The sequence below is a fragment of the Hakea prostrata genome, chromosome 1 (genome assembly GCF_041222555.1).
Source record: "Hakea prostrata isolate BN-2017 chromosome 1, UWA_Hpros_2, whole genome shotgun sequence".
Classification (NCBI taxonomy): Eukaryota; Viridiplantae; Streptophyta; class Magnoliopsida; order Proteales; family Proteaceae; genus Hakea; species Hakea prostrata.
Genome location: NC_142600.1, coordinates 9733293 through 9758265, shown reverse-complemented (window position 1 = coordinate 9758265; position 24973 = coordinate 9733293). Strand labels below are relative to the sequence as shown.

The 24973-nt window shown below is 37.9% G+C and overlaps 3 protein-coding genes across 14 annotated transcripts; all 3 read left to right on the top strand.

The window, feature by feature from the left end:
* The first annotated feature begins 5136 nt into the window (after positions 1-5136).
* LOC149027318 (glucan endo-1,3-beta-glucosidase-like) lies at positions 5137-9548 on the top strand. Its single transcript, XM_089139952.1, has 4 exons — positions 5137-6183; positions 6668-7028; positions 9123-9174; positions 9491-9548. Exons 1-4 carry the CDS (start codon positions 5137-5139, stop codon positions 9546-9548), a joined length of 1518 nt encoding a protein of 505 aa, XP_088996078.1.
* Positions 8363-24836, top strand: LOC149027316 (Pentatricopeptide repeat (PPR-like) superfamily protein). 12 transcript variants are annotated; one of them, XM_089161594.1, is made up of 5 exons: positions 8363-8426; positions 9123-9174; positions 9275-9326; positions 9491-9548; positions 11197-13514. In XM_089161594.1, the coding sequence occupies exon 5, from the start codon at positions 11410-11412 to the stop codon at positions 13111-13113; it is 1704 nt and encodes a 567-aa protein (XP_089017720.1). In that variant the 5' UTR covers positions 8363-8426; positions 9123-9174; positions 9275-9326; positions 9491-9548; positions 11197-11409; the 3' UTR covers positions 13114-13514. The 12 variants fall into 12 exon arrangements, with proteins under 12 accessions (XP_089017720.1, XP_089017713.1, XP_089017740.1 ...); XM_089161587.1 differs by lacking the exon at positions 9275-9326; XM_089161601.1 differs by lacking the exons at positions 8363-8426; positions 9123-9174; positions 9275-9326; positions 9491-9548; positions 11197-13514 and adding exons at positions 18935-19196; positions 20404-20452; positions 20552-20824; positions 22514-24836.
* Positions 15266-20814, top strand: LOC149027317 (glucan endo-1,3-beta-glucosidase-like). The gene is made up of 5 exons (XM_089152895.1): positions 15266-16312; positions 17419-17764; positions 20040-20064; positions 20401-20452; positions 20767-20814. Exons 1-5 carry the CDS (start codon positions 15266-15268, stop codon positions 20812-20814), a joined length of 1518 nt encoding a protein of 505 aa, XP_089009021.1.
* Positions 24837-24973: the final 137 nt, after the last annotated feature.

Genomic DNA, 24973 nt, shown 5'->3' with positions numbered 1-24973 from the left:
ACCTACAATTTATATTATGAGGTCAAGAGTTACAATTTCTATGGGGTCAAGAGATAAAGTTTCATCATATTCTGAAGATGTAGTTGAGATGTACATTACCTCAAAAAATAAATATTAGTAATGCTAATTTTATAAAACAAAGTAATAATTCAAGAAAATATAAATAGTGAAATACACATAGATACTCTTTTTAGGAAATATTTCCATGTAAAGGATTTCCTATTCTGATCTAGCTGGATAATTTATGCCACCTAAACTATTGTGTTAATTTCTTTCATATATTTATTATTGTACGCACGTCTAACAACTTTTTCTATCTTTATATTAAATTGAAACGTAATCATTAAAGCGAGGCATAGTTGTTTGATCGAGGTGTGGCACACTTGATGGCACCACATTTTATGTTATGATGTTTCACTTCTTTCTTTTGAAAAGAAAGGAAAAGAAAAACAAAATGTTTCACTTCTTCACTTTTTCCCCCCTAAGGTTTTGTTTTTTTTCTTCTTTTTTGTTCTTTAAGAACTAAAGTCCATGCCCTCATTTGCACACACTTTGATTACATTCTTAGGAGAGACCACTAGACAAAAGTTGAACCTATAACCTCTTCATTAACATGCATGTGTTTTACCATTAAAACAACTGTGTATTGACCATTCTTTTCAAAATTATGTTTGTGTGAAAACCTTATTATATTTATTTTTTTTTTTTAGTTATAGAATTTGAATAATTAATTGGTACATGAATTTATAATTCAAACCCTTATCTTTTGAAAAATTAATGATAATCAATGAAATAATTGAAGAGGCAATTTCCCTAAATGGTGGTTAAGGAAGGAATTTTATTGGGTTTGGTTATATCTTGCATTCAATGGATTTATATAATCACACTTTGTCTCTAATTGTACTCAATAAAAGTTTTAGGTTAATCACTCATACATTGGTAGAACTCTATTTTTATAAAGACATGTTATTATATTTTTTCTGTAAATATTGTCCGTTTTCCTTTCGTTTCTAGGAGATTCAATCATGTATCGATCCACCCGCGGGGGGCCCAAGCCCTTTCGGCATGACTAGTTGGCCTTTATCCACTCCCGGCTACAAATATTTGTAACCGTTTCCCGGCTTTGCCTTAATAAATTGATTTGGATTTTTTTCTTCTTCTTTTAAGTGAACCATGATAAATTCTTTATTGTTGTGAATATATTTTATTTCTATTCTTCTCCGTTTATTGTGTATCTATTATGGACAACTCGGGACAAACTGTTGAATCGGAACAAACCGGATGAATCAGACCAGATGCTCAAGAACCAATGTGAAAATGACTTGTTGGCCAAGTCAAGACAGTGGCAGTTTCTCAGAAGGGGTGGCAGGGCTCGATGACAATTGCTGTCACCCAATAGCTTTTCAGCCAGGCCAATGGAAGATAAAGGATTTGGAGTATCCCCACTCAAACGTCATCCTTCAGCATTTAATTCAACAATAAATGCCCGGAGTCTCGTTTAACGTGCAGGTAAAGGGGAGGCTCTCCAACCATTTTTCTCCTTCTTAATTCTACCAAGAATATTTTTTCTATTTATCTCCTGTATCCTTCTTCAAGCATTTATTCTCCTAAGAGTAATTGACATTTCATTTTTTAAGGACTGATTTAATCATTGGAGGTGGCTTCCCGTCCTCAGAGGTGATCCACTCTCACTTCAGCTTTATTTCCAGGAGAAGAGAACTTGAACCAGACGAGGAGATCTATTCTCCCACATAAGTATCCATTTCCAACAATTTCTTAGACAACTAGATGTACCATTAATAAGGTTAGGATTTTATGTAAACTTAAACCAAAGTCTTTCTCAGAGATAGAGTTGAACCAAAATTCTCCTACTTCAAATAAATAAAAATTGATTTTTTGTTAAGCATTTCTGTCACTCTCAATTGAACACCATGAAATCTAAAATATGATCTTGACAAGAAAATATCAACCATAAATTTAAGTTACTTAATTCAATAATAAGGACCTCTCAGTGGAGAATAATGATAAGCTATTTATTAATGAAAATCTTGTTCTTTAGTAATTGATTGTAGTCCATTTTCTCACATCATTTAATCAACATTACATATTTGTTTCTTCAACATTTGAAAGAATACCAAACCAAACACACACTTTCTACCAAAAAAAAAAAAAAAAAAACCAAACACACACCAGACATATGGGCCCAAGATTTCAGAACTGGCACCCCCTCCCTGAACTGTCATATGATCATCTGACCATGTTTTGGTTTGGTGGAAGTTGTTTGTCAAAAAAACAAAGTGGCTTTTACATGAGATTCCCATTATTTGAGGCCAATTGTTAGTCAGTCGGTACCCAATCTGACAAACCCACCAGCCTTCTTATCATTTAAGTGTTTCTTTAATTCCTCTTTAAGTTTTCTCTCATTTTCTAGTTATTATAGTTAGCTTGTCATTCATCAAATAATTCTTGTGGCCATATAGAGTTGATCATTATTGAGATTTATAGTGCTTTATAGTACACCTTCCATGCTTGATGTTGAACTTCTAAGGTACCAAGAATCTTTAAACCATCATACTCACCACATTATCATACAAAGGCTAAGTGTGCTTCATAAAATTTAGGGGCCCACTCAACCAACCTAGAGTCAATTTAAGGCTATGCTGGGCAAAAAGTGAAAGGGTTGGGCTCCATTTAGTTTTTACATGTTCTAGTTTGATCGAAATTGCTTGGATCATGTGCATTTAGTGAATGCACATTGACCGTCAAGTCGAGATTTCAGACCATCAGATCCGAAATCTCGGTCGAAATTGAATCTTAATCGTTGAATTTCAATGGTTGAGATAGAAATTTCAATCTGACGGTTGGCTTCATGGTCCTGCGCATTAAATGCGTAGGACCCAAGCAAAGTCCTAGTTTGATCATATTCACCCTTTGATTTTGATTGCTGACAAGAGATTAATTCTAATATTAAATAAAAATTCAACACCAAATTGCCCACCTTTAATGCAGTACTTATAATGCAATTAAATTTCTTTTTGGCAAAAAAAATGAAGGAATGGAAAGTGGAGACTATGGGAGAGGAGAGATATGTCAACAATACATTTTTTTTGAACAAAGCTGAAATTATATTAAGCTCTCAAGTCGAAGACTTGAGGCAAAGCAAATAGGTGTTTACAATGTAAGCTGTTGGGAATAAACACAAAGATTTACTAAGCTGAAAGGCCTTGGAGCCCTTGGCAAGAAAGTCTGCTTGAGCATTTAAGGATTTGCTGATAAAGCTGAATCTAATAAAGGAAAAAGCACTTAAAAGATTTAAAATATAAAGGATAATGCTGTTTGTTGACCAATCCAATGATTGTATCTGACCATTTAAGGCCTTAACTACAGACAGACAGTCAGAATATATAATCACTTGGGTGATCCTAAAATTCAAAATACAAAAAATGACGTCTCTAATTGCCTCAATCTCCATGATGAGAGTTGAAAACCTAAAATAGAACAAAGTTTTTGCAACTATGAATTTGCCCGTAGGGCTCCACAAAATGTAACTTCTCCTAGCATGCTTTGAGAATAAGGATCCCAAGCAGCATCAATGAACATGCTAAAGTTGGTTCAGGGGGTTGGAGTATCCACATGAATATCACTAGGATTAGATGAATGAACTTGCAAAACATCATCTTCTTGAGCCAACTTCACATCACAAAGCAATCTGTTACAAGAATTTAGACACTCAAGAAGATAAAATGGTTTACCATTGAACAAAATATTATTTCTATTAATCAATGATACCATTACCTAAGAAGGAAAGAGAAGCAATGTAGTTAGGTGCTGGTAAAGTAGAAAACGAAACCATTGTTAGAGTTGGATTTAGTTAGATCTTCTAGGTTGACAATTGGTAAAGAAAAACATGCTTATCAGCAACAGTTAAACATTGACCATAACTTTGACCATGTCAAAACCGATAATTGTCATAACATTCTTAAAATTATCATCTAATGGATTAAAGAGATGCATCATCTCCTTGTCGACTTCTTTTTCTATAAATAGTAAAACTTACATTACTTGTCATTGACGTGTATGACAGATTGGACTAAATCCATTTTTGGCTGGCTTAGAAACTCTGTTTTAGGATGCTATGGGTTGTAATGTTCCTTAATTAAATTTCATCTTGAGAAAAAAATAAAAAAATATATAAATAAGACATGCACAATTAGATAAGTTTGTTCCTCGATTAAAGGTAAACCATAAAATAGGTATTTTGATTACCTTCCTGTTGTGAGAGTAGATAGTGTTTTCTTGACGCATTTTCACTATACATTTTGTGTAAGGTTTACGTCTGAAATTGATAAAATAATGGAACCACCCGTAGGTCCCACATGACCCTCATACTAAATGTGTTGTGCAAATGCATAAAAGGAAATCACAAATGGGGAGGTGGAAAAAAAAAAAAAAAAATAAAAGAAGAAGATTGAGACTCATAAACCAAATAAACTTTACTTCTCTCATCCCTACAATTCCCTTAATTGTAATTCGTATCTAGGATTGTGACATGTGATATTTAATTATTCAAGGGTCAGGATTAAACTCCAATTAAAAAATAAATTTGATAAATTCCTAAATTTTCTCCTAATTTTTTTCAGGCTTAATTTTAATAACTTATTAGATTCAATTATTAATTGAGTTTTAGTTTTGACCCTTAGAGAATTAATAGGCACGTGTTTTGATTCTAGACAGAAATTACACAATTATTGGGGATGTGAGGCAGATCAACATCCTCTGTAATTTCTTTCGCTACAATTCCCTCAATTTCCTCATAGGATTGTGCCATGTGGCATTTAAGTAATGGTTACCTAACAAACTAGAGTTTAAATAAAATTTAAATTTATGGATGGATTTAAATAAAATTTAAATTTAATTTAAATTCCCTATAATTCACTCGTAAACCTCATTCCCTGCTGTTATATCGGCCACCCCACAGAATTCCATTCCTCTTGAAATCGTGTCTTCTCCCTTTTCTGAGCCTTTCTTTTATCCTCTCCATTAATTCGCCTTCTATTTTTGGACCATCACCCATTACAAATAGACCCCAACAATCCTTCTAACTCAAGTGTCTCACATTCCCATCGATCCTAAAACATGGCCGGGACCGGTGGGTTTCTCCCTCTCAGCTTCCTCCTCATCTCAGCCCTTCTCTTCCATGTCTCCTCTGCCGGTAGCGGTGTCGGTGTCAACTACGGTGCCCTGGGAAACAACCTCCCACCTCCAACCCAAGTTGCTAATTTCCTCAAACAACGAACCATCATCGACAGAGTGAAGATCTTTGATACCAACCCAAATTACATCAAAGCCTTCGCTAACACCGGCATTGCCGTAACAGTCACTCTTGCCAATGGTGACATTCCTTCCATGACCGACCTCGCGACAGCTCGCAACTGGGTTAACGCTCACATTGTTCCTTTCCACCCACAAACCAACATCAACCGCATCGCCGTTGGCAATGAAATCTTGCATTCCCTTGATGATAACCTCATTAGCAAGCTCGTCCCAGCAATGAAAACCCTTCATCTTGCGCTTACACAAGCTGGGATCAAAGGCGTTCAAGTCTCTACACCTCATTCTCTGGGTATTTTGAACCCATTCGTCGAACCCAGTAGAGCTACCTTCAGAGCTGGGTGGGATGTGGGTGTCTTGGCTCCTATGCTTCAATTCCTTAGACAAACCAAATCCGTTTTCATGGTTAACCCATACCCCTATTTTGGCTACGACCCAAAAAACTTGAACTTCGCAATCTTCAAGAGGAACAAGGGGCTCTATGACAAGTTCACAAAGAAAATGTACACAAACATGTTCGAAGTGCAGCTTGATGCCGTTTATATGGCGATGAAGAAGTTGGGTTACGGCGATGTTAACATTGTAGCGGCGGAGACTGGATGGCCATCCATGGCGGATAATGGGCAACTGGGCGTCAGTGTACAAGCCGCTGCCTCTTACAATGGTGGTGTGGTTAGGCACGTCCTTTCAGGTAGGGGCACACCATTGATGCCATTTAGGAAGATTGAAGCTTATATCTTCGGCTTGTTCAATGAAAATCTCAAACCTGGTCCAACCGCTGAGCGAAACTTCGGTCTCTTCCAGCCGGATTTTACTCCGGTTTACAATGCCGGCATCATGATTGGTCAGCAGGTAATCTAAAAGATTTCCCTTTCATAACCCACTAAAAAACAATTTTCTGATATTTCTTGTCCTAGGATTGAGGTTTGTGTTTTTCATGCTCTTATCCACTACACAATATTTTTATTATTATATTGACAGGAAATGAGAGTATTACATATGCCATCTGTTGGCCAATTTTCAAACGGCATATTTGGTTATTTGAAGATTTCAAATCTATGGAGTCATGATTCATAAAATTAACTGTTTGGTCAACTTGAATATCTGGAATGAAAACCCTAAAGCTCTTCGTTCGAAAGTCGAAATTTGGAGAGTTCTGTCGAAATTTTAGCTCTTTTATGTATATTCGAAGAATCTCTGGATTTCACCCCATCTTTAGCTTTCATAAATCCATATATATTCAAACCAATCCAAGGATCGTTTGAAATCTATTCATGTAATCAAACAGAGCCTAAAGATCCCTCACTTTTCTTCTGTTTTGGAATTGGTGAATCAGAAACCCGGCGGCGGTGGTCATCACACACGTCCTGGTGGTCAACCCCATCCTGCTCCCCGTGGACGTGGACGTGGACGTGGCCGTGGAGGGAAGAAGCTACCACCGGCGCCAACAGGAGGAAAGAAGTGGTGCGTGCCGAAGGCTGGTGCCACCGATGCAGCGTTGCAGAAGAACCTCGACTGGGTGTGCAGCTTAGGAAAAGTTGATTGTAAGCCCATCAATGCTGGAGGAAGCTGTATGAATCCCAACACAGTTAGAGCCCATGCTGCTTACGCCATGAACGCTTACTACCAAACCAGCCCTAAAAACACCGGCGACTGCGACTTCACTGGAACTGCTAATTTGACTCCAAAGGATCCCAGTAAGTATCTCACTTTCTCTCTTCTTCTATCTTTAATTTAATTTCTCAGAGATATTTCATTTTGATGTGTTTTACTTTTTTTACCTTCTCCCTCTCTCTCTGCAGGTTCTGGAATGTGTCACTACGCCTAAGAGTATGGAATGACATGAGAGAGAGACAGCGAGAGCTGATGTTCTCTTTTAATTCACTTATTCCTTTTCTGATCATTTGTAGTGAAATGGTAGGTTGCCATTCTTACATTACATCTGTTATGTTTGTATATCCAACCTTCACTAATGAAATAAAACCTTGGAAGGCCATGTTTTCTTCAGTCATTCTAGTCCATTTGTTCTTTTGTGTGGGATATGGATGCTGGATCAGTATTTTCTTATTAAAAAATTGGTTACATTTGCAGGGTGAGAGAGCCAAGTTCTCATATTTTATACCGAACATAATAAAAATATATTTTTCATTATCTTTACCATTACAAATTTTCTTCAATTGAGGCCAAGCCCTGACTACTGATATTTCATACATTGAAAGAGTATGACCGAAGAAAATTAAAAATTTCAAGAAAATAATGAAAAATTTTCAAAAAATCGAAGAAAAGGGGCAAAGAACCCCAATGTACAATTATAATATATTTCTCATAAAGAAACACGTAGATAATCTTGAGTTAATTCTTATAGCAAGCTAAGAGATGAACAAACACAAAACAAGTTAATTTATTCTTAAAAAAAAAAATTAAAACCCCTTTATCACTTAAATTAAAAAATAATTTAACAAGTGTGGTCCAACTTGATCCATTGCAATCTTAGTAACATCCTCTTTAATGGGGTGAGGACTATTACATATACCACAGAAAGTGTCGAACCTTGTTGAACTCGTGACTTCTTCACTAAGAAATGCCGCGGCCATTACCTATTGAGCAATCCTTGGGTGTTGTATAGCATCTTATTTTCTATATAAAATTTTAAATGATTTAGAGCCTTAAAATTTTCTCCGTTTTCACCCTCATTGGTATTCCATAAACTAAAATTGAAGCTTTGAATCAAATATATTTGAGTCTCGTTTAACCCTTCATATGAGAAAGTCCTTGTGAGCCCGTGTGTTCTCTGACCTAAAACAAGGAGAACCCACAAGAGGCAATGGGCTACAGGTGGTTGGGCTTGGGCTCATAAGGAGTTACTTCGGATGAGGACCCACTGGGAACAACGGACTCTAGGTGGGTGGGCTTGGGCTTAGAAGGAGTTTCCTCGGATGTGGACCTGGGCCACACTTGTAACCTGCAATCAGGAGCGAAGCTTCGACCAATTAACGGGCCTGGGTTTTTGAAACATAAAAAGCTCAAACGCTTCCTCTTTGCCACGATCACGGAGTCTTCGACGTGATTCCCGCCATTTTTATCTGCAGCAAGAGGTATGTTGTTCTCATTTCTTTATTTTTCGCCAGTTAAATTTCGTCTCAATACTCCAGTTGTTTTGGATAATATCACCTCAATTTCCATGAATCCTTGTGCCACTGATTTATCCATCACCAGTAGTTCTTATTGTTATTCTTGATCTGAAGCCCTAGGCTTCTGTATTTGTCGTCTTTGGTTGTCCGTTAGTCTGTTTAATATTACCTTTGGTCCTAGATCCATCTGTAATCCCTAATTTGAAGGTTGAATTTGGGAATTTCTAGGTTTTTTTGTTATTGATTTATAGGTGTAAGAAGTTCTGTTTTGGGGGTTCATGGTTATACATTAGTTGATTTGCATCCCTGATAGAGCATCATTTTTTATTTTATGTTCACATTTCTCATTTCTCATTTTTCATTTTTCATTTTTCTTATTATTTTTTTATTCAGACAAGCATAATCTAAGTCTCTATTTCATGTTCAAATAGATATCTTTCCTGTCCATCTATAAGAATCACCGGGCAATGAACGATGATCCTTAGAATTGGGTGATGAGTAGGAAAGAATTCCTAAATCCATCTTCGATGTAATTTTAGGCACTTTTAAGCATGAGTTTCTTCTGTTCTTAGCATCATAATAATGCCATTTTAATGCTTACATTCACTCAAAGCTGTGTACTGTATGTTGCCCTTCATTGTGATTTTATGTTGTTTGCAGGAGGACTACTGGTCCTACAAGGAGAGAAAGAGGCGGTTGGACTCCACAGAAGGTGAGTAACTTCAATCATAGCCTTTATATATTGGCATTTGTAAATCACTATCCGGCTAGACTGTTTTGCAAGTCTTATTGCTAGTCATATGACCTGTCAGGTGTAACCATTGGTAGGGCAGGTCCATATTGATCATCGACAGAATGGGTCAGGTTCAGTAATAAAAACTTCTCAGGTTTTCTAGTACTGTTACTGTTTTGGTTCACTCTTTAACTTTCTGATATAGTATTGCTGAGTGTGATTGCACTTACTCATCTCTTTTTTCTTCATTAATCTTTTGGGCATCTAAAACACTTACTTGTGCAACTTGCTACAGGATGAAACATCGAGAAAAGCTGTTCGAGCTTTCAGAGGAAAGTGCTGGAAGAAAATAGGTATTAGTCACTTTCTTTTTTAGTATTTCTACTACTCATATGGTTGTTAATATTTTGAAGAGATATGCTTCTTCCATAGTGGCCCCATTTTTGTTTGATTTTGTTCTTCTGGTTTTGAGTTGATTAACTTGGTTTAGTGTGATGCCACTACACATGCTGTGGTGCTAGAGAGCCATCATGGTTCTCCTCTGGTCAAAATTTAGCAGTTGTATTGATCTATCTGTTAAACCAATTGACTATTTCCCCTACTCTCAACTTCCATCTTTGGTGGGACCTACCTGATGAGTCTCTAAACCAATGGAGGATTTTGCAAGATAACAAGTAATTCATTTTTGTAATGCTGATATTTTCAATCAACTAGACAACTCACTATTTGGCTCATTTCCTATAAACTATTACTACTCCTGCATTCATGATACTTTACATCAAACAGAGAGCTGAAATATAAAAACTTGACAGATGAGTGACTGCATATACGAGTTGTCGTCATCAGTCCCAAGGTTCAACATTTTGGTCTCGATTGGGATTTTCCTTGGTCGAAACTGGAATATGTTTACCAAAATGACAATAAAGTATGACATTCACATGGCTGAAATAGCACTGAATTGACCAGATGGTTTAGTATAACCCTGAAATGGATGATCTGGCTCTGAGATGTGGTCTATTTCGGTGAAATCCTAGAACATTGAATTTCGATGAGTGTTGATACCCAACTACATCATCGAAACCTCAATACATGCTCTCTGCACTGCCATATCTGTGGTTTTGTGTATATCTTTTTGTTCTGGAAGTACTATATAAGAAATTTGGACCCTCAAAGCTATGACAGCTTGATCCTGAGTTGTTAACCCGTCAAATTCCCAATATGCCTCCCCCCCCCAACCAAAAAATAAAATAAAATAATTAAAAAAAAACGATATAAATAGAAATAGTTGAAAAAAATGCTTGTATTTAGAGAAGCAACCTTAGAATCTCATTTCAATGAGATTGACTTTTACGTGCCTTTATTTTTTTCATAAATGGTTACTGGTAGATTCTTTCCTTTTGACAGCCTTCATTTGGTTAGGCATACTTATTTATAGTTAAGTATTGTACAAACATAAGTTGTCCAAGTTAACTTTTATCACACTGTCAAACAAATACTTTGTTCTAGTGGTTGAGAAGTTAAGGTGTTGAGTTCCAATCCTCCTCATTCCACGATATTTAATATACTCTTCCAATGGGCTGTGTGGATTCACTGTTTGGGCCTGATGCTGATGGAAAGGAATTGACCCAAACTTGTGGATATTTCAGAAAATTTAGAAATCGACTGAAACTAGGAAAGTCTAAAAAGGAAATTTGTTGATTGGTGTCTCATCTCACTTGGTAGGTTGAAACAAAAATTTCAGAGAAGTTTCTGAAATCAAAGTGAATTCTACAGCTAAAGAACCATGCCTTTTTGAAAAATATAATAAAATTCTGAAATGAAGTGAAAAAAGGAAGTAGTTATCAGGCAACCCTAGAATTTCTTAATATCTCCTGAAAACTCATCTATCGTTCAAAGGAAGCTTAGTTTTGTGGATCTTAAAGATTATTTTTAGTATGTTGTTTTCTGTTTGAGTTGATGTTCATTATGCAATATGTTTTTTGATTCATCCTGTGCATGCAGCTGAATCTTCCCTGCTAGATTGGAAGTCCAGAGTCTGCATCAATTGCAAAAGGGCCCCATTCCAGAGGTTGTTAAAGGTCCTTGGAGGTCCATAGATGCAGGAGGTCTGATGCAAAATCCTTTTCTTTTTTCCGTTTGCTGTTATTACTGAGTTGTGATTAGAATGGTCCTATCTTTCTTTTGGCCTCTCCCAAGTCCTAGAAATCATCAGGGATGTCTCAGTCATCACAGGCTATCAGTCTTGTGCTAAGAATGGTGAAAAGCCCACCACTCAAAGCCTTCTCACTCTTCAACGCATCAATTCGTCAAGGCTTTGAACACACTTATGAGACCACATCTGTTGCTTTGCACCTCCTCCTTTCCTCTGAGATGCTTCCCCAAGCCCAATCTCTCCTTCTACAGGTACTCTCTGGTAATTTCTCCCTCATCCCTCCATCGTCTTTGCCATCTCTTGTCCACCATTATTTTACCCAAGCCAAATCCAATTCCAATTCGGCTCATCTGCTTCTTCTCCTGTATGAAGCACTCATCGCTGCTCTTGTGCAATCTAGGATGCCCGAAGAAGCCTTCTATCATTTTGATCAAATGATCAAGTATGGCCTGATGCCCAGGCCAACCACTTTTAATAACTTTATCACTCATCTCCTAAAACTCAATTACTTTGAAAGAGCTTGGTGCATATTTAATGAGTTCAAGGATAGGATCACTTTGGACGTGTATAGTTTTGGAATAATGATTAAAGGTTGTAGCGATGTTGGTGATTTGGCCAAGGGTTTCGAGCTTCTATCTCAATTGGAAAAGATGGGTTGGGACCCAAATGTTGTTATATACACTACTTTAATTGATGGGTGTTTCAAGAATGGGGATGCTGAAGAGGCAAAGAAGTTGTTTATTAAGATGGAAACGACGGGTTTGGTTGCCAATGAGTTCACTTACACGGCAATGATTAATGGTTACTTCAGGAAAGGACTCAAGGAAGAAGGCTTCCAGCTGTATGAGGAGATGAGGCTGAAGGGTGTTTTCCCTACTATTTATACATACAATTCGTTGATCAATGAGTATGGCAAAGACGGTAACTTGAGCAGAGCTTTTGAAATATTTGGTGAAATGCATGAGAGGGGTGTTGCTCACAATGTTGTGACTTACAACACACTAATTAGTGGATTGTGTCAAAAGAATAAGTCGTCGAAGGCTGAGAATTTGCTCCACCAAATGATGGCAGAAAAATTGAGTCCCAATTCCATCACATATAACACACTGATCGATGGGTTCTGTAAAGCAGGGAAATTGGACAAGGCCTTGAGTCTAGTTGATCAAATGAAATCAAATGGTCACTCTCCATCGTTGGTTACTTATAATGTTCTAATTGCAGGTTTTTGTAGATCTGGTAATTTAGAGCGGATTGCTCAGATTTTAAGGGAAATGGATGAGAGGGGCATATCCCCATCTAGAGTAACATATACAATCCTCATTGATGCTTTTGTTAGACGGGATAATATGGGAAAAGCTTTTGAAATGTACCTCTCCATGGAAAAGGCTGGTTTAGTTCCAGATGTTTATACATATGGTGTTTTGATTCATGGATTCTGTTCTAGCGGAAATATGAAAGATGCATCAAAGCTTTTCAAATCAATGAGTGAGACAAAGTTGAAGCCTAATGATGTGATTTACAATATGATGATTTATGGCTATTGCAGACAAGGCAATTGTTATAGGGCTCTGAGGTTGCTCAAGGAGATGCTTGAGGTAGGAATGCTTCCAAACATGGCTAGCTACAAATCGACCATAGATGTTCTTTGCAGGGATGGGAAGTGGCAAGATGCGGAATTTCTACTTAACAAGATGGTGCAGTCAGGATTGCAACCTTGTCAGTCAATTTATAGTTGTATGGCTAAAGCCAAACTCAATGATGCATAAAGGTTCAGTTTAACCCTGAGAACTTCCAAGCACTTCACCGACATAACTCCCAGAATGGTAGCATGTGTATTTGATTATGAAGGTTTGAAGTCTTAATCAAACCACGTTAGATAATGAAATGGAATCTTATCCATTTATCTGCTTGAACTTGGAGGAGCTGCTGAGAATGATGAACTACAAATGTTCTGCCAAATGTTCTATATTTATGCTTTCAAGCAAGGCCCATGTACTTTTTGATTTTTTTATTTCAGCAAACCATGTACTTTTTGATGTTGCATTACTCTGTACAGGCTGAGGGCCACTGTAACGTTACAATCTTTGTATCATTCTCTTATTTACCTGGTCTAAATTTTATGTCTCTTTCACCATTTCAATGGAAGTCTATTCCTGGTTTGAATTTATATGAAGATAATGTAATTTTGGATTTGCATCATCAATAATACAACAATAAAATCTATTTACTGAGATTAGTCACCAAACTTATTTTCTATTTTAAAATTAAGAGTTTTTTACCTGAGTCCCTTCCATTTTCATGGGAAACAAATCGCACCTCCTCTAAAATCAAAACCTTGCAAATACCACCTCTATTTAAATCCCGTTACTTAAGATTGTTAAATAATTTTAATATGACCATATTACCCTCAAATATGATAATGTTTGAACTTCTTATTTTCAAAGCCATACTACATTACCACCTCACTCCTCACCGTTAATCACAGTTACTCATGATGCCTCATAATCTGTCATCACTATTGCCAATCAATGCCCACGATAACCACCGGAGGAACATTTGAGGAGAAGTAGTGGGTACCACATCTTGAGGAGAAGAAGAAAAAAATGCAAGTGAGGTACGCACTGCTTCTCCTCAAATGTTCCTCTGGTGGAGGGGGTATTTGCAAGGTTTTTTTATTTTAGAGGGGGTGCACCTTATTTTCCATGAAAATAGAGTAGGCTCATGTAAAAAACTCTTGAAAATAAAAAGTTCAAATGTTACCATATTTGAGGGTAATATGGTCATATTAAAATTAATTAACAGTCCTAAGTAACGGGGTTAATGGTGGAGGAGGTATTTGCAAGTTTTGATTTTAGAAGGGGTGCATTTTGTTTCCCATGAAAATGGAGGGGGCTCATGTAAAAAACTCTAAAATTAATTATTTTAGTAATTACCAAAAGGATTTCAAATTTTCACCAGAAATTGATTTCTGTTATCTAGTTTTATAAATGAGAATGAAAAATGATTCCAGAAAGAGCCTTAATTTGTAGTTCAGTTGATCCCGAACCGGACCAATATTTGGGTAGATCGGTTCCATTTCCTAACAGACCGGTTCCATTCTGGTCCACAAGTGACAGCGTAATTAGCCAAGTCTTCACTGAGGGTCTTTCTACACCTAAAGTTTTCGTTTTTTGTCGACAATGATTTGTTTTCTTTTGCTAACTGACAATGATTAGTTGGTAGTTTGTAGTTTCCACGAGAAAAGAAAAGATTCTTTCAATTAAAAAAATAAGAAAACCACTACTCATCTGGTCAGCCAGGTCAGGTATAACCACAGGTAGTCCAAATTGATTTGTTGACAAATTGGATAAAAAATATTTAATTAGGTTCACATATTATTTGATAAAACCATTTAGGTTTTCCACTACTATGTTGTTTGGGTTCACAATAACTTTCTCGAATTAGTCTTGCAAAACGTGATTGTACTTATTCATCTCTGTTTTCTTCGTTGATCTTTTGGGCATCTAAAACACTAATCTCTGCAACTTGCTACAGGATGAAACACTGAGAAAGGCTGTTCAAGCTTTCAGGGGAAAGTGCTGGAAGAAAATAGGTGCTGATCAATCTCTTCTTTAGTATTTTTAGTACCCATATGGTTGTTAATACTTTGAAGAAAAAGTCTCTGCCATATGGCCCTATGTTTGTCTGAATTTGTTCTTCAGGTTTGGAATTGATTTACTTGGCTTAATGTGATTCCAATATGTCTGTTGTGATTTTGGAGAGGCCATCATGGTTCCAAATCGTGTCTTCTCCCTTTTCTGAGCCTTTCTTTTATCCTCTCCATTAATTCGTCTTCTATTTTTGGACCATCACCCATTACAAATAGACCCCAACAATCCTTCTAACTCAAGTGTCTCACATTCCCATCGATCCTAAAACATGGCCGGGACCGGTGGGTTTCTCCCTCTCAGCTTTCTCCTCATCTCAGCCCTTCTCTTCCATGTCTCCTCCGCGGGTAGCGGCTTAGGTGTCAACTACGGTGCCCTGGGAAACAACCTCCCACCTCCAACCCAAGTTGCTAATTTCCTCAAACAACGAACCATCATCGACAGAGTCAAGATCTTTGATACCAACCCAGATTACATCAAAGCCTTCGCTAACACCGGCATTGCCGTAACAGTCACTCTTGCCAATGGTGACATTCCTTCCATGACCGACCTCGCGACAGCTCGCAACTGGGTTAACGCTCACATTGTTCCTTTCCACCCACAAACCAACATCAACCGCATCGCCGTTGGCAATGAAATCTTGCATTCCCTTGATGATAACCTCATTAGCAAGCTCGTCCCAGCAATGAAAACCCTTCATCTTGCGCTTACACAAGCTGGGATCAAAGGCGTTCAAGTCTCCACACCTCATTCTCTGGGTATTTTGAACCCATTCGTCGAACCCAGCAGAGCTACCTTCAGAGCTGGGTGGGATGTGGGTGTCTTGGCTCCAATGCTTCAATTCCTTAGACAAACCAAATCTGTTTTCATGGTTAACCCATACCCCTATTTTGGCTACGACCCAAAAAACTTGAACTTCGCAATCTTCAAGAGGAACAAGGGGCTCTATGACAAGTTCACAAAGAAAATGTACACAAACATGTTCGATGTGCAGCTTGATGCCGTTTATATGGCGATGAAGAAGTTGGGTTACGGCGATGTTAACATTGTAGCGGCGGAGACTGGATGGCCATCCATGGCGGATAATGGGCAACTGGGTGTCAGTGTACAAGCCGCTGCCTCTTACAATGGTGGTGTGGTTAGGCACGTCCTTTCAGGTAGGGGCACACCATTGATGCCATTTAAGAAGATTGAAGCTTATATCTTCGGCTTGTTCAATGAAAATCTCAAACCTGGTCCAACCGCTGAGCGAAACTTCGGTCTCTTCCAGCCGGATTTTACTCCGGTTTACAATGCCGGCGTCATGATTGGTCAACAGGTAATCTAATAAGTTTCCTATCTATAACCCACGTACAAACAATTTTTTAGTATTTCTTGCCTTAGGACTAAGGGTGTCAATTTATAGCTCGAATTGTTAAAATCGAACCGTACCGGTCCATTATTGCCCGAACCGAACCTTAATGGGCCTTAATTAGGCTGAGGGTTATGGAGCTCGCACCAACCCGAAACCGAATCGCAACCCGTTATAACCCGTTTTATAATTTTATATTAAAAATAGTATTTGAATCATTATATTACCATTAAGTAGTTGGTATAGGCAAGTAAAAAAAATTAAACATGAATTCAAAGATCAAATAGTCATTTTACTACTTAATATCCAGGTTCTTGATTTCTATAGAATGGGTGGGTTTTTTTTAATGGAAATTGACCAATAGCAACTTTGCTTTTTATATAATTTTCGCTTTTGTTGTAGGATGCTCAATTGTTCTCTTGTTTTTTTTTCTTAACATTATAAATCGTTAGTCAACCCGAATCTAAACCGTTAGCCAAACCATTAATTAGCCTGAACCCAAATTGCACCAAACCGAAACCGGCCCAAAACCGTTATTTTGTTAATGGGCCGTGTTTGGGCTAGGTGATTTTCAACCCGTAACCGTTAGGCCCAACCCGAAACCGCCTCAAACCGCTCTGTTGACACTTGACACCCCTACTTAGGATAGAGCTTTGTGTTTTTCTCGCTCTTATCTACCACACAATATTTTTATTATTATATAAATATATTTTTGACATAAAGGGAATGAGAATACTACATAAACCACCAGTGAGAGTGGAGTTATTGGCCTTGATTGAAACAACCTGTGTTGGCCAATTTTCTAACTATTATTTGATTATTTGAGTAAGGAGATTTCAAATATCTAGAAATTTCAAATCTATGGAGTCATGATTCATAAAATTAACTATTTGGTTAGCTTGAATCCATGGAATGAATCTCTGAATTGACCGTATTTTAGTGTTAAAAAACGAATCTTTAGATTAAATAAATCCATGTATTTTCAAACGGATCTAAATCTAAGCTCATATTCATGTTAAACAGACTAAAAATCTCACACTTTTCTTCTTCCGTTTTGGAATTTGGTGAATCAGAAAAGCGGCGGTGGTCATCACGCTCATCCTGGTGGTCAACCCCATCCTGCTCCCCGTGGACGTGGCCGTGGAGGGAAGAAGCCACCACCGGCGCCAGCAGGAGGAAAGAAGTGGTGCGTGCCGAAGGCTGGCGCCACCGATGCAGCGTTGCAGAAGAACCTCGACTGGGTGTGCAGCTTAGGAAAAGTTGATTGTAAGCCCATCAATGCTGGAGGAAGCTGTATGAATCCCAACACAGTTAGAGCCCATGCTGCTTACGCCATGAACGCTTACTACCAAACCAGCCCTAAAAGCAGCGGCGACTGCGACTTCACTGGAACCGCTAATTTGACTCCAAAGGATCCCAGTAAGTATCCCACTTTCTCTCCTCTTCTATCTTTAATTTAATTTCTCAGAGATATTTCATTTTGATGTGTTTTACTTTTTTTTGCCTTCTCCCTCTCTCTCTCTGCAGGTTCTGGAATGTGTCACTATGCCGCTTAAGAGTATGGAATGACATGAGAGAGAGACAGCGAGAGCTGAGATGTTCTTAATTCACTCCTTCCTTTTGGTTGGGTGACTTACTGTGACTTGATTTTTTCTTTTTTTGGATCATTTGTAGTGAAATGGTAGGCGGCCATTCTTACAGTACATCTGTTGTGTTTGTATATCCAACCTTCACTAATGAAATGAAAACTTGGAAGGCCATGTTTAGTTCACTCATTCAAGTCCATTTGTTCTTTTGAATGGTATCATATGGATCATTTTATATTTCTATAAAATAAATAAATCAATTTTATATTGATGAACAAATTTTTTAGTATTAAACTGGCTCGACTAAATTCCATTGGGTCAGTGTCTAGGTCAAGGCAGGATCAAGATTTTGAAAAGTTTTGGTTCAACTTGACCCACTGCAACCTTAGTGCCATCCTTTTAATGGAGTGGGGACTATTACATATACCATAGGAAACATTGAACATTGTCAAACCCGTGACCTCTTCACTAAAAAGTAAGAAGTGATGCCATTACCTACTAAGCAATTCTTCAGTGCCATATACCATCTTATTTTCTATATAAAATTTTAAATGATTTAGAGCCACAAATATTTTTCAGTTTTCACCCTCATGGGTTTCCATAGAATAAAATGAAGCCTTGAATCCAATTAATTTGAGTCTCGTTTAGCCCTTCATATGAGGAAAGTCCTTGTGAGCCCGTGTGCTCTCTCATCTAAAACAAGGAGGACTCACAAGGAACAACGGACTCCAGGTGGGTGGGCTTGGGCTCATAAGGAGTTACTTCGGATGAGGACCCACAAGGAACAACGGACTCTAGTCTCTAGGTGGGTGGGCTTGGGCTTACAGGGAGTTTCCTCGGATGTGGACCTGGGCCACACTTTTAACCTGCAATCAGGAGCGAAGCTTCGACCAGTTAACGGGCGTGGGTTTTTGAAACATAAAAAGCTCAAGCCTCAAGGGTTCCCTTCCTCTATATGTCACGACCAAGGAACTATTTCTCGGTGGCCGATATCTTGGCGATAAACGTAATCGAATTCGGAGATAATATGAAGGCGGTATCTCCACTGGAGAGTCCGATTTTTGTTTGAAGATTAATAGAAAGGGCTTTGACTCGTCGAAGGAATTCAGAATGAGAGAGACGGCGACCTGTACTGTAGCTGCATCGATGAGTACAGTGGTGGTTTCCGGCGATGAATTGGTGATTCTAAGCAGAGATAAAGCGTGAGCAGCGGGTGAGAGAGGCTGATTCTGCGGCGGAAGTGGAACCGGCGATCTAAGGCTATAGTAAGTCTTTGTCTTGGAACAGAATCCACTCTTTGGATCGATTGAAAGATTATGACCTGTTCTCTCCATCTCTTCTTCTTCTTCTCTGCAATCCGAAATGCAGGGTTAGAGAACTACTACTCTGGATTTCAACTTATATGGAAGAAATTGTTAGAGATTGTAAGATTATTTATTGAATTTTGGAGATTTGGAATTTCTCGTGAGTGAATAACGCCTTCAGAACAATACCATACCGCCTTCATATTATCTCCAAATTCGATGCAAACCTGGTGGCGAAATATCGCCAATATTTCGCCATTTCACCCAGTTCGCCGCCCGGCGAACCGGGCGAAACGAACGAAATATCGTTCTTTGGTCACGACCACGGAGTCTTCGATGTGATTCCCGCCATTTTTCTGCAGCAAGAGGTGAGTTGCTCTCATTTCTTTATTTTTCGCCAATTAAATTTCGTCTCAATACTCCATTTGTTTTGGATAGTATCACCTCAATTTCCATGAATCCTTTTGCCACTGATTTATCCATCACCCAGTAGTTCTTCTTGTTATTCTTGATCTGAAGCCTTGGGCTTCTGTATTTGTCGTCTTTGGTTGTCCGTTAGTCTGTTTGACATTACCTTTGGTCCTAGATCCATGTGTAATCCCTAATTTGAAGGTTGAATTTGGGAAGTTCTAGGTTTCTTTGTTATTGGTTTATAGGTGTAAGAAGTTCTGTTTTGAGGGTTCATGGTTATACATTAGTTGATTTGTATCCCTGATGGAGCATCACCGTCTACTTTTTTATTTTATGTTCAAATTTCTCATCTTCCTTCTTATTTTATTTTTATTTTTATATAACTGGAGACAGGCAGGCAGTATTCACAGTTTAACAGGTTACTTTTTGTTTCTATTTTGACTCCATCAAGGAATTGGATGTATTTGACTGCAATTCAAGACAAGCATAAGCTAAGTCTCTATTTCATGTTCAAATAGATGTCTTTCCTGTCCATTTGTAAGATACACCGGCCCATGAACGATGATCCTTAGAATTGGGTGATGAGTAGGAAAGAATACCTAAATCCATCTTCGATGTAATTTTAGGCAGTTGTAACTTGTAAGCATGAGTTTCTTCTGTTCTTAGCATCATGATAATGCCATTTTAATGCTTAAATTCACTCAAAGCTGTGTACTGTATGTTGCCCTTCATTGTGATTTTATGTTGTTTGCAGGAGGACTGCTGGTCCTACAAGGAGAGAAACAGGCGGTTGGACTCCACAGAAGGTGAGTAACTTTAATCATAGCCTTTATATATTGCATTTGTAAATCACTATCCAGCTAGACTGTTTTGCAAGTCTTATTGCTAGTCATATGACCTGTCAGGTGTAACCATTGGTAGGGCAGGTCCATATTGATCATCGTCAGAATGGGTCAGGTTCAGTAATAAAAACTTATCAGGTTTTCTAGTACTGTTACTGTTTTGGTTCACTCTTAACTTTGTGATATAGTATTGCTGAGTGTGATTGCACTTACTCATCTCTATTTTCTTCATTAATCTTTTGGGCATCTAAAACACTTATTTGTGCAACTTGCTACAGGATGAAACATTGAGAAAAGCTGTTCGAGCTTTCAGAGGAAAGTGCTAGAAGAAAATAGGTATCAGTCACTTTTTTTCTTTAGTATTTCTACTACTCATATGGTCGTTAATATTTTGAAGAGATATGCTTCTTCCATAGTGGCCCCATTTTTGTTTGACTTTGTTCTTCAGGTTTTGAGTTGATTAATTGGCTTAGTGTGATCCCAATACGCATGCTGTGGTGTTAGAGAGCCATCATGGTTCTCCTCTAGTCAAAATTGATCTATCTGTTAAACCAATTGACTATTTCCCCTACTCTCAACTTCCATCTTTGGTGGGACCTACCTGATGAGTCTCTAAACCAATGGAGGATTTTGCAAGATGACAAATAATTCATTTTTGTAATGCTGATATTTTCAATCAACTAGCCAACTCACTATTTGGCTCATTTCCTATAAACCATTACTACTCCTGCATTCATGATACTTTACATCAAACAGAGAGCTGAAATATAAAAACTTGACAGATGGGTGACTGCATATACGAGTTGTTGTCATCAGTCCCAAGGTTCAACATTTTGGTCTCAATTGGGATTTTCCCTTGGTTGAAACTGGAATATGTTTACCAAAATGACAATAAAGTATGACATTGACATGGCTGAAATAGCACTGAATTGACCAGATGGTTTAGTATACCGCTGAAATGGATGATCTGGCTCTGAGATATGGTCTATTTCAGTGAAATCCTAGAACATTGAATTTCAATGAGTGTTGATACCCAACTACATCATCGAAACGTCGATACATGCTCTCTGCACTGCCATATCTATGGTAATAGACCCTTTTCGTGTATTTTCTTTTTGTTCTGGAAGTACTGTATAAGAAATTTGGACCCTCAAAGCTATGACAGCTTGATCATGAGTTGTTAACCCGTCAAATTCCCAATATGCCTCCCCCCCCCCCCAACCAAAAAATAAAATAAAATAAATTAAAAAGTGATATAAATAGAAATAGTTTGAGAATTGAAGAAAAAATGCTTGTATTTAGAGAAGCAACCTTAGAATCTCATTTCAATGAGATTGACTTTTACGTGCCTTTATTTTTTTCATAAATGGTTACTGGTAGATTCTTTCCTTTTGACAGCCTTCATTTGGTTAGGCATACTTATTTATATGTAAGTATTGTACAAACATAAGTTGTCCAAGTTAACTTTTATCACACTGTCAAACAAATACTTCGCTCTAGTGGTTGAGAGGTTAAGGTGTTGAGTTCCAATCTTCCTCATTCCATGATATTTAATATACTCTTCCAATGGGCTGTGTGGATTCACTGTTTGGGCCTGATGCTGATGGAAAGAAATTGACCCAAAGGTCCCAAACTTGTGGATATTTCAGAAAATTTAGAAATCGACTGAAACTAGGAAAGTCTGAAAAGGAAATTTGTTGATTGGTGTCTCATCTCACTTGGTAGGTTGAAACAAAAATTTCAGAGAAGTTTCAAAATGAATTCTACAGCTAAGCCTTCAGTTTGTGTTTCAATTTTAAAAGAACCATACCTTTTTGAAAAATATAGTAAAATTCTGAAATGAAGTGAAAAAAGGAGGTAGTTATCAGGCAACCCTAGAATTTCTTAATATCTCCTGAAAACTCTATCTATCGTTCAAAGGAAGCCTAGTTTTGTGGATCTTAAAGATTATTTTTAGTATGTTGTTTTCTGTTTGAGTTGATGTTTATTATGCAATATGTTTTTTGATTCATCCTGTGCATGCAGCTGAATCTTCCCTGCTAGATTGGAAGTCCAGAGTCTGCATCAATTGCAAAAGGGCCCCAATCCAGAGGTTGTTAAAGGTCCTTGGAGGTCCATGGATGCTGGAGGTCTGATGCAAACTCCTTTTCTTTTTTCCATTGGCTGTTATTACTGAGTTTTGATTAGAATGGTCCTATCTTTCTTTTGGCCTCTCCCAAGTTCTAGAGATCAGCAGGGATGTCTCAGTCATCACAAGCTATCAGTCTTGTGCTAAGAATGGTGAAAAGCCCACCACTCAAAGCCTTCTCACTCTTCAATGCATCAATTCGACAAGGCTTTGAACACACTTCTGAGACCACATCTGTTGTTTTGCACCTCCTCCTTTCCTCTGAGATGCTTCCCCAAGCCCAATCTCTCCTCCTACAGGTACTCTCTGGTAATTTCTCCCTCTTCCCTCCATCGTCTTTGCCATCTCTTGTCCACCATTATTTTACCCAAGCCAAATCCAATTCCAATTCAGCTCATCTGCTTCTTCTCCTGTATGAAGCACTCATTGCTGCTCTTGTGCAATCTAGGATGCCCGAAGAAGCCTTCTATCATTTTGATCAAATGATCAAGTATGGCCTGATGCCCAGGCCAACCACTTTTAATAACTTTATCACTCATCTCCTAAAACTCAATTACTTTGAAAGAGCTTGGTGCATATTTAATGAGTTCAAGGATAGGATCACTTTGGACGTGTATAGTTTTGGAATAATGATTAAAGGTTGTAGCGATGTTGGTGATTTGGCCAAGGGTTTCGAGCTTCTATCTGAATTGGAAAAGATGGGTTGGGACCCAAATGTTGTTATATACACTACTTTAATTGATGGGTGTTTCAAGAATGGGGATGCCGAAGAGGCAAAGAAGTTGTTTATTAAGATGGAAAAGACGGGTTTGGTTGCCAATGAGTTCACTTACACGGCAATGATTAATGGTTACTTCAAGAAAGGACTCAAGGAAGAAGGCTTCCAGCTGTATGAGGAGATGAGGCTGAAGGGTGTTTTCCCTACTATTTATACATACAATTCGTTGATCAATGAGTATGGCAAAGACGGTAACTTGAGCAGAGCTTTTGAAATATTTGGTGAAATGCATGAGAGGGGTGTTGCTCACAATGTTGTGACTTACAACACACTAATTAGTGGATTGTGTCAAAAGAATAAGTCGTCAAAGGCTGAGAAATTGCTCCACCAAATGATGGCAGAAAAATTGAGTCCCAATTCCATCACATATAACACCCTGATTGATGGGTTCTGTAAAGCAGGGAAATTGGATAAGGCCTTGAGTCTAGTTGATCAAATGAAATCAACTGGTCACTCTCCATCGTTGGTTACTTATAATGTTCTAATTGCAGGATTTTGTAGATCTGGTAATTTAGAACGGATTGCTCAGATTTTAAGGGAAATGGATGAGAGGGGCATAACCCCATCTAGAGTAACATATACAATCCTCATTGATGCTTTTGTTAGACGGGATAATATGGGAAAAGCTTTTGAAATGTACCTCTCCATGGAAAAGGCTGGTTTAGTGCCGGATGTTTATACATATGGTGTTTTGATTCATGGATTCTGTTCTAGCGGAAATATGAAAGATGCATCAAAGCTTTTCAAATCAATGAGTGAGACAAAGTTGAAGCCTAATGATGTGATTTACAATATGATGATTTATGGCTATTGCAGACAAGGCAATTGTTATAGGGCTCTGAGGTTGCTCAAGGAGATGCTTGAGGTAGGAATGCTTCCAAACATGGCTAGCTACAAATCGACCATAGATGTTCTTTGCAGGGATGGGAAGTGGCAAGATGCGGAATTTCTACTTAACAAGATGGTGCAGTCAGGATTGCAACCTTGTCAGTCAATTTATAGTTGTATGGCTAAATCCAAACTCAATGATGCATAAAGGTTCAGTTTAACCCTGAGAACTTCCAAGCACTTCACTGACATAACTCCCAGAATGCTACCATGTGTATTTGATTATGAAGGTTTGAAGTCTTAAGCAAACCACGTTAGATAATGAAATGAAATGGAATCTTATCCATTTATCTGCTTGAACTTGGAGGAGCTGCTGAGAATGATGAACCAACAAATGTTCTGCCAGATATTCTATATATGCTCTCAAGCAAGGCCCATGTACTTTTTGATTTTTTTCTTTCAGCAAACCATGTACTTTTTGATGTTGCATTACTCTGTACAGGCTGAGGGCCACTGTAACGTTACAATCTTTGTATCATTCTCTTATTTAACTGGTCTAAATTTTATATCTCTTTCACCATTTCAATGGAAGTCTATTCCTGGTTTGAATTTATATGATGACAATGTAGTTTTGGATTTGCATTCACAATACTACAACAACTAAAGCTATTTACTGAGATTAGTAACCAAACATATTTTCTATTTTAAAATTAATTATTTTGGTAAGTGCCAACAGGATTTCAATTTTTGA